At 45.9% G+C, this 16,037-nt stretch overlaps 1 protein-coding gene across 2 annotated transcripts; it reads left to right on the top strand.

Annotated features, from left to right (window-relative positions):
- The first annotated feature begins 692 nt into the window (after positions 1 to 692).
- Casp6 (caspase 6) lies at positions 693 to 15,175 on the top strand. Of its 2 annotated transcripts, none has more exons than XM_021158237.2 (7): positions 693 to 771; positions 6,453 to 6,494; positions 6,885 to 7,034; positions 7,378 to 7,454; positions 11,755 to 11,930; positions 13,348 to 13,504; positions 14,564 to 15,175. In XM_021158237.2, the coding sequence occupies exons 2-7, from the start codon at positions 6,466 to 6,468 to the stop codon at positions 14,803 to 14,805; spliced, it is 831 nt and encodes a 276-aa protein (XP_021013896.1). In that variant the 5' UTR covers positions 693 to 771; positions 6,453 to 6,465; the 3' UTR covers positions 14,806 to 15,175. The 2 variants fall into 2 exon arrangements, with proteins under 2 accessions (XP_021013896.1, XP_085691651.1); XM_085835525.1 differs by having other exon boundaries at positions 7,375 to 7,454.
- The last annotated feature ends 862 nt before the right edge of the window (positions 15,176 to 16,037 follow it).

The raw sequence follows: 16,037 nt of genomic DNA, 5'->3' as shown, positions 1-16,037 counted from the left end.
TCTTTAGTTGCTTGCTTTTAAATGACAAGGTGGCACACAGTAGGCACAATATGACAGTAAAGGCCATGGTCACCATCACCTACAGATAGACTCTCGTTCTTAGAATTTATGCATGCACTGCCAAACTACCCCTACTTTTATAAGCCAGACTTAAACATCCAGGAATTGGTAGAGTGCTAGGCTAGCATGCGAGAGTCCTGGGTGCAGTGGCACAAAGGCAGTTATCACAGCACTGAGTGTGGGGGCTGGAGAATCAAGGTCAGGACCTCAGCTACAGGAGACTCAGGGAAGGAAGGAGGGAGGAGAGAGGGGGTGGGAAGAAAGCCCAGGAGTTGCCTCCGTTTTGTTTTGTCTAAAACCCCGTCCAAACAACAGCAGCAACAACAACAACAACAAAAACATGAGGAAAAAAACCCTCAGACTGTAAACTCTCTACACTAAACTGAGATGAAGTGGCGAAGAGCGAATGTCTGGCGGGGACGGCAACACTGAGTTCACCACCCTGGACATGAAGTTGTCCTACTTGCTCCCCGGGCAGTGCCCTCTTCCCCAACACTCACGCATACACATATGCTTACACACAGCTAGGCTCTGTGCAGGAGGAAGACGCAGTGGCGTCCTGGCGTTGCCTGGGTGACGAAGGGCCCAGTTGCTGGGGGAGGCAGAGGCGGATCCTGGGGCGGGGCAGGAGGCGGGGCGGGGCTGGCAGGAAACAGGGTCGAAGGAGCCGAGGCCTCAGGGCTAGGACACCCGGTGGGAGCTAGCGGGCAGGTAAGTGTGGGCACCCGTGCGTGCGTGGGGCGCGGGGCAGAGGAGGGCCGTGGCCTCCCCGGGACTGCTGGGACTGGCAGAAGTGGGCTTGCGGCGCTGTGCAGTGAAGGACGTAGCAGCGGTATTTGCTCAGGCTAACTCCGCCGAGCGCTTTTGTCCTCATGTCCGCTGTTTCCCGGCTGTTTAAACTTTAGAGGGCGGCGCTTGCACTGTGTGGTAGAGAACTTGGCTCTGCAAGTTGAATCCTGTTGTTGTTGCTCGCGTCTGTCTGAAAAGTGGGAAGAGGAGGCGGACCAGGGCTTGGGGCACAGGCCTGCGGTAGCCAGGCTTGATCAAGACCCCTAACCAAGGCCAGACCTGGGCGAGCACCTCCGCCACAGTGTCTCCTGCAGCCAGCAAACCTGTTGCTGTCTACGCATAACTTTTCTCCACACAGTGATAAACTGCTAAGTTCTTGCTTCCCACAGAACAGGCTTCCTGTCGCCTATCAAAACCGACTTCAAGCCTGAAAAATCTTTAAGGTCTATCAGAGACGGCCTTTATTTCAGAACTTCTGTCCTTGTTCCAGAGGAAAACTGTAAAAGTCCCCATGGTCCTACCGGGAGCTAGGGGACATGGGACACATGGGTCTAGTGGTCATCTCCAGTTTACGGATGAGTGGTGAGGGGTGGGAAGCCAGGTTGGGGGAGGGCACCGAGCCGCTCCCCCTTTTGTTTGATTCCTTTCCTCCCCTGTTCAGTTCTATGTGTATGTGCCCTTTCCAGAGTATGTTCTAGGGAGGTGAGTTACTTCTTACAGGTTACTAAATAGATGGTTGGCAGGGAATATGGGTAGATTCTCATGAGCGCTAGTTTGGAAAGTGACCTTTAGTGGAATGCCTGGTGATATGTAGTACAGACTTTGTAATCCACCAGTGCGGGGCTTTCGGTTCCGACCTTAGGCAGGTCTGGCCCTGTTCTGTATTCTTGAGCTTTGGAAGTAGCAAGATAAAGTATCTACCGTCCCATGCAATCAATAACAGTGGCTGATAGCTTTATCTGGAAGGTACCATAAAGAGAAAAAGAGGTGAGTGATTTTATACAAATTAAACTAAGGAGCTCAGAGGCCATGTTTACTTTAGGGTCGAACAGAAAGGGAGAAGTGAGACATGGCCAAGACTTACGATTAATGCTGTATACAGTTTTGATAACCAGAACAGAGGTGACCACACATTTCTAACCCTCCTATAGGGTATCTTAATCTCTGCTACAAAAGAGGCCAAGGCAGGAAAGTCTCAAGTTCAAGGTCAGCGTAGATAACACAGAACAGCTCTTGGGGAAATGCTGTGCAATATACGCTTTTAAGCTGCTTTGCTGTGAGCTAGTGAAGACTGAGGCAGAAGGAATGTGAATTTGAGGCCAGTCTGGGGTACATTGCTTTTAAACCCTTGCTAAGGCAAGACTCTTGAGAAGCCTGCACCCATGTTGTGCTGGGTAGTCTTTTTTAAAAATATTTTTATTAGGTATTTTCCTCATTTACATTTCCAATGCTATCCCAAAAGTCCCCCATACCCTCCCTCCCACTCCCGTACCCACCCACTCCCACTTTTTGGCCCTGGCGTTCCCCTGTATTGGGGCATATAAAGTTTGCAAGTCCAATGGGCCTCTCTTTTCAGTGATGGCCGACTAGGCCATCTTTTGATACATATGCAGCTAGAGTCAAGAGCTCCCGGGTACTGGTTAGTTCATAATGTTGTTCCACCTATAGGGTTGCAGATCTCTTTAGCTCCTTGGATACTTTCTCTAGCTCCTCCATTGGGGGCCCTGTGATCCATCCAATAGCTGACTGTGAGCATACACTTCTGTGTTTGCTAGGCCCCGGCATAGTCTCACAAGAGACAGCTCTATCTGGGTCCTTTCAGCAAAATCTTGCTAGTGTATGCAATGGTGTCAGCGTTTGGAAGCTGATTATGGGATGGATCCCCGGATATGGCAGTTTCTAGATGGTCCATCCTTTCGTCACAGCTCCAAACTTTGTCTCTGTAACTCCTTCCATGGGTGTTTTGTTCCCAATTCTAAGAAGGGGCAAAGTGTCCACACTTTGGTCTTCGTTCTTCTTGAGTTTCATGCGTTTAGCAAATTGTATCTTATATCTTGGGTATTCTAAGTTTCTGGGCTAATATCCACTTATCAGTGAGTACATATTGTGTGAGTTCCTTTGTGATTGGGTTACCTCACTCAGGATGATGCCCTCCAGGTCCATCCATTTGCCTAGGAATTTCATAAATTCATTCTTTTTAATAGCTGAGTAGTACTCCATTGGGTAAATGTACCACATTTTCTGTATCCATTCCTCTGTTGAGGGGCATCTGGGTTCTTTCCAGCTTCTGGCTATTATAAATAAGGCTGCTATGAACATAGTGGAGCATGTGTCCTTCTTACTGGTTGGAACATCTTCTGGATATATGCTCAGAAGAGGTATTGCGGGATCCTCTGGTAGTACTATGTCCAATTTTCTGAGGAATCGCCAGACTGATTTCCAGAGTGGTTGTACAAGCTTGCAATCCCACCAACAATGGAGGAGTGTTCCTCTTTCTCCACATTCTCACCAGCATCTGCTGTCACCTGAATTTTTGATCTTAGCCATTCTGACTGGTGTGAGGTGGAATCTCAGGGTTGTTTTGATTTGCATTTCCCTGACAATTAAGGATGTTGAACATTTTTTCAGGTGCTTCTCTGCCATTCGGTATTCCTCAGGTGAGAATTCTTTGTTCAGCTCTGAGCCCCATTTTTTAATGGGGTTATCTGATTTTCTGGAGTCCACCTTCTTGAGTTCTTTATATATATATATTGGATATTAGTCCCCTATCAGATTTAGGATAGGTAAAGATCCTTTCCCAATCTGTTGGTGGCCTTTTTGTCTTATTGACGGTGTCTTTTGCCTTGCAGAAGCTTTGCAACTTTATGAGGTCCCATTTGTCAATTCTCGATCTTACAGCACAAGCCATTGCTGTTCTATTCAGGAATTTTTCCCCTGTGCCCATATCTTCCAGGCTTTTCCCTACTTTCTCCTCTATAAGTTTCAGTGTCTCTGGTTTTATGTGGAGTTCCTTAATCCACTTAGATTTGACCTTAGTACAAGGAGATAGGAATGGATCAATTCGCATTCTTCTACATGATAACCGCCAGTTGTGCCGTGTGCTGGGTAGTCTTATGTCAACTTGACACAAACTAAAGTCATCTGGGAAGAGGGAGCCTCAGTTAAGAAAGTGCCCCATAAGATCAGGCTGTAGGCAAGCCTGTAAGGCATTTTCTTAATTAGTGATCAGTGTGGGAGGGCCCAGCCCATTGTGCTTGGGCCATCACTGGGCTTGTGGTCCAGGGTTCTTTCTATAAGAAAGCAGGCTGAGCAAGCCAGTAAACCATATCCCTCCATGGCCTCTGCATCAGCTCCTGCCTCCAGGTTTCGGCCCTGTTTGAGTTCCTGTCCTGACTTCCTTTTGTGATGAACTTGGAAGCATAAGCCAAATAAACCCTTTCCTCCCCAACTCCTTTTTGGTCGTGGTGTTTCATTACATCAATAAAATCCCCAACTAAGACAGATATCTTGGCTATCTATTGTAATTTCCCTAAGCATATATTAAGTATATATTAAAACTGTTCAGTGCTGGCAAGAGATCTTAGCAGGTAAAGGCACTTGCCACCAACCCTGGGGCCTGGGACCGTATTATGGAAGGAGGAACCTGCTCCTGTAGGTTGTCACCTGACTTCCACAGAGCTGTGGTGTGTGCCTGCCAGCTCCCACACATACACAAATACATGTCAAAACTTTATTAAAAGACCCCAACTTTACATTAAACAAACCCTTAGTGAGGGCGTGAATTTGACAGCCTTGAAACTGGATGTTATTTTTAATAGATCTTGAACAGTTACTTAGGCCCTGACTAGGCTGAGGGAGATGTGTGAGACAACCCACACTGAAGCTTCCCATTGGATAGGAAGAGCAAAGTTGGTCTCCAAGGCTTTCAAGGGACTTGGCAAGCTGTGGCTGGCATTCTTGCCACTTTGGCAGCTCTCGGGTGCCTTGCTACAAAGGCAGGTTGGCAGTCCCTTCCTGGATTCTGGCTCTGTAGGTCTCAGTAGCCACCACGACCCAGGAGTCGGCCTTCTAACACTCACTGGCAATTCTGAGGCAGACAGAGGAAACCTACTTAGCACCTATTGGACAAGGAAATGCCCAACTGGACTCTTCACTGAGAAATGGTGCTGCCTGGGTAAACTCTAGGCTAACAGGGACTGAGCCGCCTCCCCACTCAGCCTCACCGCCAGGGTGGCCTTGGATTTGCTTTATTGATATGAGGTTAGAACAAGCAGATTCGGGAAGTCTGTTTAAGGACAGAGGGAAAAATAATCGACTCCACGTCAAAGACCCCTACCAAAAGTTGTATCCTGTTAGCCTTCCTCTTTGTCCATAACTCTCTCCTCCCTTTAATTTGGTAACTAACCAAAGGAGAACAGATTATTGAACCAATTACAGTACAGATGCCATCTGTTGAATGTGCCTCTTTCTTTTTTTGTTTTTTAAGATTGATTTATTTTATGAATGTGAGTGCACTGTAGCTGTCTTCAGCACACCAGAAGGTGGCATTGGATCCCCCATTACAGCTGGTTGTGAGCTACCATATGGTTGCTGGGAATTGAACTCAGGACCTCTGGAAGAACAGTCAGTGCTTTTAACCTGTGAGCCATCTCTCCAGCCCTGAATGTGTCCCTTCATATTTACCAGCATTGGGAGCTGGGCCAGGTGGTGAGCTCTTCTAGTCTGAGCTACTCCACATGCTGAGCCAGGAGGAACAAATGCATTGAGCCCATGACTGTGAGGCCTCCCTGAATGACACTGAGATGATAATTTTGAGCTGCTCTGTTGTACTTGCTACATCTCAGGTGCTTCATAGGCGCAGGTGGCTAGTGACCAACACACTGCGTTGCGTACATTGAACAATTGGATCAGCACAGAGAGGCCTGTCAGATAGCGCTCCCCAGAGTAGGGAAGGATGCAGTGCAGGGTTGCTCAGAGGGCTGTGAGGTATCAGTAGTGAGTCAGGGATCCCTTAACAGTGTTTTCATTGGAAATAGGTGACTCAGAAAACCAAAATCTGAGCCTTGCAATGCAGGCCTTGCCCTCTTCCAGTTAAGTAGATTTCTTTGCTGGAAACACTGTAAACCACAGAGTGGACTCAGTTCCCTATATGATTCAGCTCCTGCTCTGTACACCAAAGCAACTGTGTATTTCCCTCAAACTCTATGACCACAGAATTGTTTAACTCAGGCACACGTGTTTGGATAAGATTGTCTCCATTTCTGTTTATCATTTATTATTTTGAAAGCCAGAGGAGCAGAATGTTGCTGTAGCTGATTTACTCATAGGATAGCTCCCCCTTTTTTCCATGAGTCTTAGAGGTCTGGGGTCTGAGGGGTGGAGCACCTTTGCTGCACTTTGGTTGAAAGTAAAATAAATGAGGAAGCTGTGGGGGCACACACCTTTAATCTCAGCCCTCAGGAGGCCAAGGCACACGGTTTCTGTGAGTTAGAGGCCATCCAGGTTTACATAGAGAGTTCCAGACCACCCAGGGCTACATAATAAAATCTTGTCTCAGAAAAAAAAAATGAAATTAACAGACAACAACTTTGTTTTCCTAATAGGTGAAAGTAAAACATGACAGAAACCGATGGCTTCTACAAAAGGTAAAGATATTCTTGGCTTGTAAAAGCCTTTCTGTTCTTGGTCACTGCCATCTTACGTAATGACATCTTATATAGGTTCAGTGATGTTTAGCATTTGGGGAGCTGAGATGTAGGTTTGGTTAGAGTGGTAATTCTCATCTGTGGGTAATGACCCCTGTGGGATCAAAAGACTTACACAGGGGTCAACTTTCTTAGGGGTCACCTAAGGCCTTTGGAAACCACAAATATTTTCATTACAGCTCATAAGAGTAGCAAAATTACAGTTACAAAGTAGCAACAAATATAACTTTCCGGGTGGGTAGGGGTCGCCACAACCAGGAACTGCATTAGGCCGTGGAGAACCTCCTTGGCAAAGGGCCTGGACTGATTGGTTTTTTTACTCTTCATTAGTAGGGAAGTGTTCGATCCAGCCGAGCAGTACAAGATGGACCACAAGAGGAGAGGAATTGCCCTCATCTTCAATCACGAGAGGTTCTTTTGGCACCTGACACTCCCAGAGAGGCGGGGCACCAACGCAGACAGAGACAACCTGACTCGCAGGTAACTCTGGCATGATACACCTAAGTGCTAGCTAATCGTAATTTAGCACTGATGGCGGATTGAGAGCCTCCCTGGGACCCAGCGTGTGCTTAGCATGCATGAGGCTAACACAAACAAACCACTGGGTTTTCCTTGTCACTAAGGTCTGCAGGAGATGGTAAGAGTCATCATTGAATTGGCTCTTGTCACTGCTAAGCCCTTTCACAGGGCAGATGATCAAGGGAATTGCCATGGTTGTTTTTTTGTATGTCTTAAAAATAGGCATGGAATTCCTCAAGGAGGTAAGGGTCTCGGATAGCCCGGAAATACTCACAAGCTAATTCTGAGCTCATTGTGTCAGCAGGTTTTCAGATCTAGGATTTGAAGTGAAATGCTTTAACGACCTCAGAGCAGAAGAACTCCTGCTAAAAATTCACGAGGGTAGGTAGCCTTGCTCTTTAAGGTCTCTGATGGGATGGGTACTCGATGCTATCTGTCTGTAGGTCTGATTACCTGGGTACTCGATGCTAGCTGTCTGTAGATCTGATTGCCTGGGTCTGTGATCTGTTGCAGCATCATGCAGTAGGTATTCTTATGATAATGCAATTTAGAGTCAGTCCTCCCTGCATGCTTTGAGCCTTCAGATCATGTGCTAATGGCTTGTTATTGCTCTTGGCACTATCATTTTGTGCTTTCCTTTAATTAAATTGAAAATAGTTATAATTGAAACTGGCTGCTTACTAGGTTTCCTGCTTTTCTCATTAGCTTTGGAGGACATGGGGTCTCAGCTCTCCCAGAAGCTCTCGAGAGTCTGGTATGACACAGGGTGCAGCCACAGAGGCAGCTGTTGCATGGTTGCTTATAGGTTTTTGGTCTACTGTAGGGAAGTCTGCTCATTCAAAGAAACTTTTAATGTATTACCAAAGTCACGTGGGTCTTTAAAAAATAATTCTGAAAATACCAAATAGTCACCGTATAAAGCAGGTTTCATAGTGGCATTCATGTTTCAAGTGCATTGTGCATTTTTGACCATATTTACTCTTTATCATCTGTTCCCTCATCTCCACTCCAGCTGGTCCCCCTCACCTCCACTCCAGCTGGTCCCCCTCCTCTTCCCAGATAGTCTGCCTTCTATGTCCACGTCGCATGAGTATGACAGGTGAGAGAGTTGTGTGAAGCTAAAGGCTGCACTTTCAGGGAGAGAATGTGAGCCTTCTCTTTCTGGGCCTGCCCTGTTTTGCTTAGGGCGATGATCTCCAGTTCCATGCATTTTTCTGCAGATGACATATTTAGTTCTTTTTTTTTTTTTTTTTTTTTTTTTTTTTTAGATTTATTTTATTTATTATATGTAAGTACACTGTAGCTGTCTTCAGACACTCCAGAAGAGGGCGCCAGATCTCGTTGCGGATGGTTGTGAGCCACCATGTGGTTGCTGGGATTTGAACTCTGGACCTTCGGAAGAGCAGTCGGGTGCTCTTACCCACTGAGCCATCTCACCAGCCCCATATTTAGTTCTTTATGGCTGAGTAAAACTTCACTATGTGGACGCACCACGTTTCTCTACTTGTTATGAGTTGAGGGACAGCTATGCTGATTCTATGGTTTGTCTGTTGTGAGTCGTGCTGCCGTAAGCATGGGTGAGTGGGTGTCTCCATGAGCTGTCCTGGATCCCCTGGGGTGTGTTCCCAGGGGTGGTGCAGCTGGGAGCTGGGCTTTGTTTTCTGAGGAAGCTCGGGGTTGATTTCCATGGTGCCTATGGTTGCTTATGCTCTATCCAGCACCGTACAAGGGCTCCCTCCTCCCCAGCCTCCTTCCCTCCTCCCCAGCCCCCGTCCCTCCTCCCTAGCCCCATTTCTTCCTCCCCAGTCCCCTTCCCTCCTCCCCAGTCCCCTTCCCTCCTCCCCAGCCCCCATCCCTCCTCCCTAGCCCCCATCCCTCCTCCCCAGCCCCCTTTCCTCCTCCCTAGCCCCCATCCCTCCTCCCCTGACTACTTTCCCTCCTCCCTAGCCTGCTTCCTCTTCCCCAAACCCCTTCCTTCCTCTGCATCCCCTTTCCCTCCTCCCCAGCCTCCTTCCCTCTTCCCTAGGCCAATTCCCCCCACATCTGCCCGCTTCCCACCCTCCCCAGCACTGGTTCTTGTTGCTGTCTTTTATTTTTTATGAGAGCCATTCTGACTGAGAGGAAATGATCCCAAGGTTTTCTGATTTGTCTCTCTGATGGCTGAGATTGATGAACATTCTGTCACCTTGCTACTGACACTTGGTATTTCACATTTTTCTTTTTTTCAAGACAGGGTTTCTCTGTATAGCCCTGGCTGTCCTGGAACTCTTTGTGTAGACCAGTCTGGCCTTGAACTCTCAGACATCCACTTGCCTCTGCCTCTGAAGTGCTAGGATTAAAGGCATGTGCCACTACCGCCTGGCTTGGTACTTCATGTTTGGAGAAGCATCCCCATGTTTCATTCATTATTTTCTGATTGGATTATTTGGCTTTCTAGTAGGTTTTCTCCTCCCCCATCATTCTTTATATAGTCTAGATACTAACCTAATTTCTTCATATGTATGGCCAAAAAAAGATTTCCTTTCATTCTGTAGGCTATATCTTCACTCTGGTAATTGTTTCTTTTGCTGTGAAGTTCGTTTAATTTTTCATGTGGTCCCATTTGGCAGTTCCTGGAAGTGTTTCCTGAGCTGTTGGAGTCCTTTTCAGAAAGGCTTTGTCTGTCACTTACTCTTTTTCTTACTCATGTACTATTTTGTGTCTGCAGGGGTGTGAGCCTACACACATGCCACAGCACCCATGTGGATATTGTGGGCCAGCTTTGGGAGGGAATCTTCTTCTACCATGTGGATTCTGGGACTCCCTCAGCCTGAGCCACAAGCACCTTTACCTGTCAGCCGTCTCAGCATCCTGCTTATGCCTGGATCTTGAAGTGCTTGTAGTCATTTCAGGTCTTAAAGTCACTTCTCCAGTGGACGTCCAGTTTCCCTGCACAGTTTGTTAAAGAGATTGTCTTTTGTCTTTTCTCTCATGTATGCTTTGATTCCTTTGCCAAAAATTAGTGTCTGGAGCTGTGTAGGTTTATGTCTGGCCCCTCGGTCCCTTTGGTCGGTGTGTCTCTGTGCAGTGTGCGTTTACGTCTGGGCCCTCGGTCCCATCGGTCGGTGTGTCTTTTCTGGCACCACACTGGAAATCAGTGTGATGATAACCCCAGCATTGTTCTATTTGCTCAGGATTGCCCTGGCTGTTAGGGGTCCCTCGTGCTTCAGTATCCAACTCAAGATGTTTTCTAATTCTGTGAAGAATTGTCATGAGAGCCCATAGGTAGCTTTTGTATGGTAGCCATTTTCTCACTATTGTCACCCCAGGAGCTGGAGGCCTTTCACCTAGGTTATTTCTTTCACCTCTAGGTTATTTCTGTTTCTTTCTTTTTCAGTGCTATGGTAAATAGGATTCTGTTCTGCTTTCTTTCCCAGTGGGCAGCATACATACAAGAAAGCTCTGATTTTTGTATCCTGCTGTTTGGCTGAAAAGGTTAATCAGATCTGAATTTTTCTGTTGGAGTATTTAGTGCTTTTTTATTTTTAGTTTTTAAAACCTTATGTGTTTGAGTGTTTTGTCTGTGTGCGTGTAAACTGCCTGCTGCCTTCAGAGGGCAAACGAGAGCATTGAAGTCTAAAGTAACAGATGCTTGTGAGCCGCCTCGTGGGTGCTGGGAGCCGAACAGAGGGCAACCTGCGCTCTCACCTGCTGAGCCATCTCTCCAGCTGGTTGTGTCTTTTAAGTAGAAAATCGCATCGACTACAAACAGGGATAATTTACTTCTGCCTTTCCCGTTTGTATCTCTTTCATTTCTTCTTCTTGCCATACTGTGCTAGCTAACACTTACAGCAGCGTATTGAGTAAGTGTAGAGGGGCTTTTGTCCTTCGAGGAAATGGTTCGCTTTTCCTGCTGGTGTAGAGCTGCTGTAGGCCACTCATGTGCAGCCTGTGTGGTGTTGAACTGCGTTTCTTCTGGTCCTGCTTTCTTCAGGGCTTCCATCAGGAGATGGTGAACTTTGTCAACATCTTTTTCTGCATCTCTCACGATGATAATGTACTTCCGTTTTTGAGTCTATTTATATCCTGTATTATGGTCACTGGTTTGCATATGATGGGCCATCATTATAATCCTGCAATTAAATTAACTTGGTCATGGTCTTTTAGTGTATTGTTGAATTCTGCTTGTAAGCATTTTACAGAGAATTTCTGTATCTATGGTCTTGGGGATGTTATGTTGATCTAGGATGGTTTTGTTGTTGTTTCTTTAAGTAACTTGGATTTTAAAGGAGCTCCCCAGCCTTTTTTTCTCCATTTTTCTGTTCTTGAGAAATTGCTTTAAATTTTAATAATTGTTTTTTAAGCCAGCCATGGTAGTTCGTACCTGTAACACAGCACGGGGAGGCTGGGGGTGAAAGATTACAGGCCAGCCTTCACATGCAACGGTGTCAGTCCCTGTCTCAAACAACCAACATCAGAAAGAGTTTAGGGCCAAGAAACACTGTAGCCTGGCCAACTGAGACCCAATATTAAGGAAGAAAAAGGTGTGAGTTATTACAGGAAGTTTGTACTTTTTTAAGCAGGCCCCTCTCCTGCCGTTATGTAAGTGTATTTTTGTTCTCGTGCCTGTAACTTGTGATTCCACCTGTGGATAACAAACTCTCCTTTTCACCTCTGCGTGTGTTTTTGGGGGCATCTGTAGTGTCGACTTCAAGCCACATAGACGCCGATTGCTTCATCTGTGTCTTCCTGAGCCACGGGGAAGGCAACCACGTTTATGCATACGACGCCAAAATTGAAATTCAGACGGTGACTGGCTTGTTCAAAGGAGACAAGTGTCAGAGCCTGGTTGGAAAACCCAAGATATTTATCATCCAGGTAAGACTGGTCTTCTCAGCTATAAAACTCAGTGTGTTGGTTAAAAAGGTTAAAAAGTCAATTCCTAAAATAATTCCCTCTATAATTAGAATCCTTTGAACCCTGGTCAGCTAGAGTTGTTCTTGGAGTTTTGGCGTTTCTTTATGATAAGAGTGTTTTGAACTGGGCATGAGCACACCTTTAATCCCCAAGCTTATGGGTTCGAGGCCCCCCAGCAAGCAGCCTGGTCTACAGAGTGTGTTCTAGGCCAGCCAGTGCCACCTTTTCTTGAAAAACCAACCAACCAAAATGATTAACGTGTGGTATGACAGATAGTCACCTCTGTGTGGCTGGGCTGGGTTTGGAGGAGGAGCCACTGGACGTGGATTGCACAGGACCCTAGAAGGCAGCCTAGCTATACTGGGCTCTGGTCTGTGGGAGCATGGAAGCCAGGGGAAGTGATGGGAGAGGAAACAGGCTTATCTTCACCTGCTTCATCTCCTTACATTTCTCCAAGCTGCCAGACAGTTTTAGAAAGAAAAAACAAACAAACAAACAAACCAGTGTTTGGAGCATGGAGCATTACAGATCTGGTATCAGAGGCTTCGGCATGTGAAGTTGAGGCAGGAGCCCGGTTTAGCCTGTAACCCTGAGGAGCAGAGTGTAGCTCAGTGGACGAGCACTGGACAAGCAACCACGAGGCCCTCAAGCCAAAAAGCAAAAAACTTCAATACTAGCTTCTCAATTGAAATGAATAGAGATAAATTTAGAACTCACCTTGAAGTGGGAACATGGTGATCTGGAGAGAGATCGAGAGAGGGAGAGGGCGAGGGTGAGGGTGCACACCAGCAGGTGGGTGCTCGTGGCTGGAGGGGTGGCTCAGTGATGAAGGCACATATTGCTGCTCTTGCAGGGGAGCTACATTCCCATTCCTCCTCCAAGGCACCCAACACCGTCTTCTGATTCCTGGGGGCACCTGCACTCACATGTGCGCAGCCACAGATATACACGTAGATACATACTTTTTAAAACATAATTTTAAAAATACAGTGGGAAGAGAAGGTGAAGGCACGAGCATAGATGACCTCTGGAGTCAATGCTGTTTCGATTGTGACCTCAGTGGTCACTTGGGAGTAATTACCTGATTGAATAAAACATTCAGGTAAGGGAGATAGTTCTGTATACCATTCAGCATGTTTGGGGGTTATTTGCAGGGTGGGTTAGACCAGGTTTTATAAACATTGTCTAAAATGAAACATCATAGAGAAATCAGCTTTGCTAGCTTGCATCTCTCAGAGCCTGATTGCCTCGTTTTTGAGTTGCTTACACGGCTTCCGTTCTAATGGGCGGTATGCTGAATTACATATTCTCACCGCATATCAAGCATTGGTAACAAGATGGCAGGCAGAGAACGTGTCCTTTCCCCTCTCTTCTGTAGGCCTGTCGGGGCAGCCAGCATGACGTACCTGTGGTTCCCCTGGACGTGGTGGATCACCAGACAGACAAGCTGGACAATGTGACCCAGGTGGATGCTGCATCTGTGTACACGCTGCCAGCGGGGGCAGACTTCCTCATGTGCTACTCTGTCGCAGAAGGTGAGCGAGCAGAGGCTGATGAGAGCCGGTGACCTGTACTTTTGGCTTAAGCCTGTGTCACCTTTGAATTTGAGTGGTTTTCCACAATTAAATCACTATGTTCTGTTAAAAAGCCACAGGCCTAATCACAGTGAAGGGGTCCTTTCTGATTGATAAATGAAATGTAAAATACCTTACGGAAAAACAACAGCAGCTGTGTACTTGTGTTGGCTGTTAGCAGCTTGCTGTCATTTGGTGATAGCGTGGCAGCACCACTTTGATATATTTGTGGAAAGCCTTGCTGAAAAATAGTTTGCTAAATTCTTTGCTTTCAATCTAAATAGTTGTTGTTTAATCTCTGATCTCAAATTCATTGGGTATTATTTTGTTCTAGTTTGCTTTTTCAGAAAGTAGAGAAAATTTCTGTCAAAAGCCTTCTTTGGCTTCACAGGGTAAACTGAGGCAGGCAGCAAAAAAGGGTATGGCATTGGCAGTTAGGGTCATGCTGATAGCAGCCCATTAGGGTGGGAGTGGGGGTTGGGAGGGTGGCTCTCTCTCCCAACTTTTTTCCTAAAATTATTTGAACCAAATCAGGAATGCTATAAAGTCATTAATTCATTTTAACAGCATTACTTCATGAAAGTTCATCTTCATGTTGATCTGCAAGAAATTTGCCCAGTAGGGTGGGCTAATGCCCAGGAATCATTGGGCTAGGTGATAGTGTCAGGAAAGGCACTTCAGCCGCGAGAGAGGCAATCCTGGGAAGAAGTTTCTGGGGCTGTGCCTCTCCAGAGGGCGCCCATCACAGCCATGCAAATAACAGTGGGCCATCTCCAGGAGACTCACTCACTTGCCATAGCCTTTCCTAGATGGCTTCTGTCAAATTTCATTCATCCTTTATGTAAAACCATAGAATTAATATGTTTTCCTACATTAGCTTAAGTGATGGAGAAGAATCGTCACCACACCATGAGCAGCATGCCTTAGTCTTTCAGGGACTTTTGGGAGCTGTCATTTCTGTAACTGACTTCATCCTAAGTGTCTCTCTGTGACCATGAAGCACCCCCTCTCTCGTTCCAGGGTATTACTCTCACCGAGAAACTGTGAACGGCTCCTGGTACATTCAGGATTTGTGTGAGATGCTGGCGAGGTACGGCAGTTCCCTGGAGTTCACGGAGTTGCTCACGCTGGTGAACAGAAAGGTCTCTCAGCGCCGCGTGGACTTCTGCAAAGACCCGGGTGCAATCGGCAAGAAGCAGGTTCCCTGCTTCGCCTCAATGCTGACCAAAAAGCTGCATTTCTGTCCCAAACCTAGTAAGTAGGGCCATCTGTCTTGCTACATATATTTCACACACATTTCCCTTTTTATACAGAGGCCAGCTGGTGGAAGACTTTCACCTATCAATGTAAACTGTTTCTAGATGCCATAGAAAAGTAATGTTTTGTATTTGTTACTTTTCAATCATGTTGGACACGTGGTGAAAGGGCTAAAAATAATCCTCAGGAAATTACTATGCATCAATGTCTACTACATTTATTACGTTTTTAGTAAACTGTAAGGTTACTCTAAATACCAACTACCTTGTCTTCCCTCTGTGACACTGTTTATGCGCGTTTACTGTATAATGTTTGTAAAGACTTTTGAAACTCTAGACTGAGATTGTTTTCGCGTAATAAAATGTCTAAAACTCATTGACACTTTCTAATTCCTATGCTTATGTGATTTATAGTGGGCCTATTTGACTTGGTCATGTATTCATTTACTATCTTGTTTACCTCTAATCAAGGTAAACTTTATATGTGGCTTTAATTCCCATTTTGGGAAACAATAAACTTTTCAGAATTATTTGATGGCACTCTGAGAATGAAATATAGTATGTAGTGACATGTAACCACATACAGGCACATGTATAGTTATACTTAGCCACTCTAGGTACATACGACCCCTATCGGCACACACGCAGTGATAGCTACCTGAAAAAGACATGTGACATAACACCTAGCCACTGTAGGCCAGCATGCAGTGAATCTTGACCACTGTAAGCAAAACATCTACCAAAATGGGATGCTACAGTAACCTAAAACTGAAGAACGTGACATTTTTAGCAGATGATTGAATTAACAGTATAATTAGTTTTCCTTTAAGGTTCTTATTAACATACACATTTTTGAATCCTAATATTTCGTCACTAACCTGCTGGTTAAGGGTTATGTTGGGTCTTTGAGAACAGGAACACGTAATTTGCTGGTATAAAAGCAATGCCTTGGGTGCCTTGCTTCGCCTGCAGTTGAGGAGGAACCAGTATGAGTAGTGGGGCATCTGTACAGTGCTATGGCCATACAACTATTGCACAGTAAAAAACAAAAAGAAACTGGGCGTTAGGGCTTACACCTGTACTGAGGCAGGAGGATCGCTTGGCGTACAAGCTTGAGCCACAGCGTGAGACTTTGGTTCTTGTTATTAACGTGAACTTTATTTCTTGAGACGGGTCTCACGCTGTGGCTCAAGTTTGTACTCCAAGGGAACGAATGCCAAATGCTGACCATTTTAACG

The sequence above is a fragment of the Mus caroli genome, unplaced genomic scaffold, assembly GCF_978045245.1.
Source record: "Mus caroli unplaced genomic scaffold, Mus_caroli_1 scaffold_3, whole genome shotgun sequence".
Lineage (NCBI taxonomy): Eukaryota > Metazoa > Chordata > Mammalia > Rodentia > Muridae > Mus > Mus caroli.
The sequence above is the reverse complement of the archived record's forward strand: the minus strand, read 5'-3'. Positions and strand labels throughout refer to the sequence as shown.

Coding starts and splice junctions, on each gene's coding strand:
- Casp6 (XM_085835525.1), top strand. CDS start 6,466: ATGACAGAAACCGATGGCTTCTACAAAAG. Junction 7,455..11,754: donor CCTGCTAAAAATTCACGAGG/GTAGGTAGCCTT, acceptor GGGCATCTGTAG/TGTCGACTTCAAGCCACATA. Junction 13,505..14,563: donor GTGCTACTCTGTCGCAGAAG/GTGAGCGAGCAG, acceptor CTCTCGTTCCAG/GGTATTACTCTCACCGAGAA.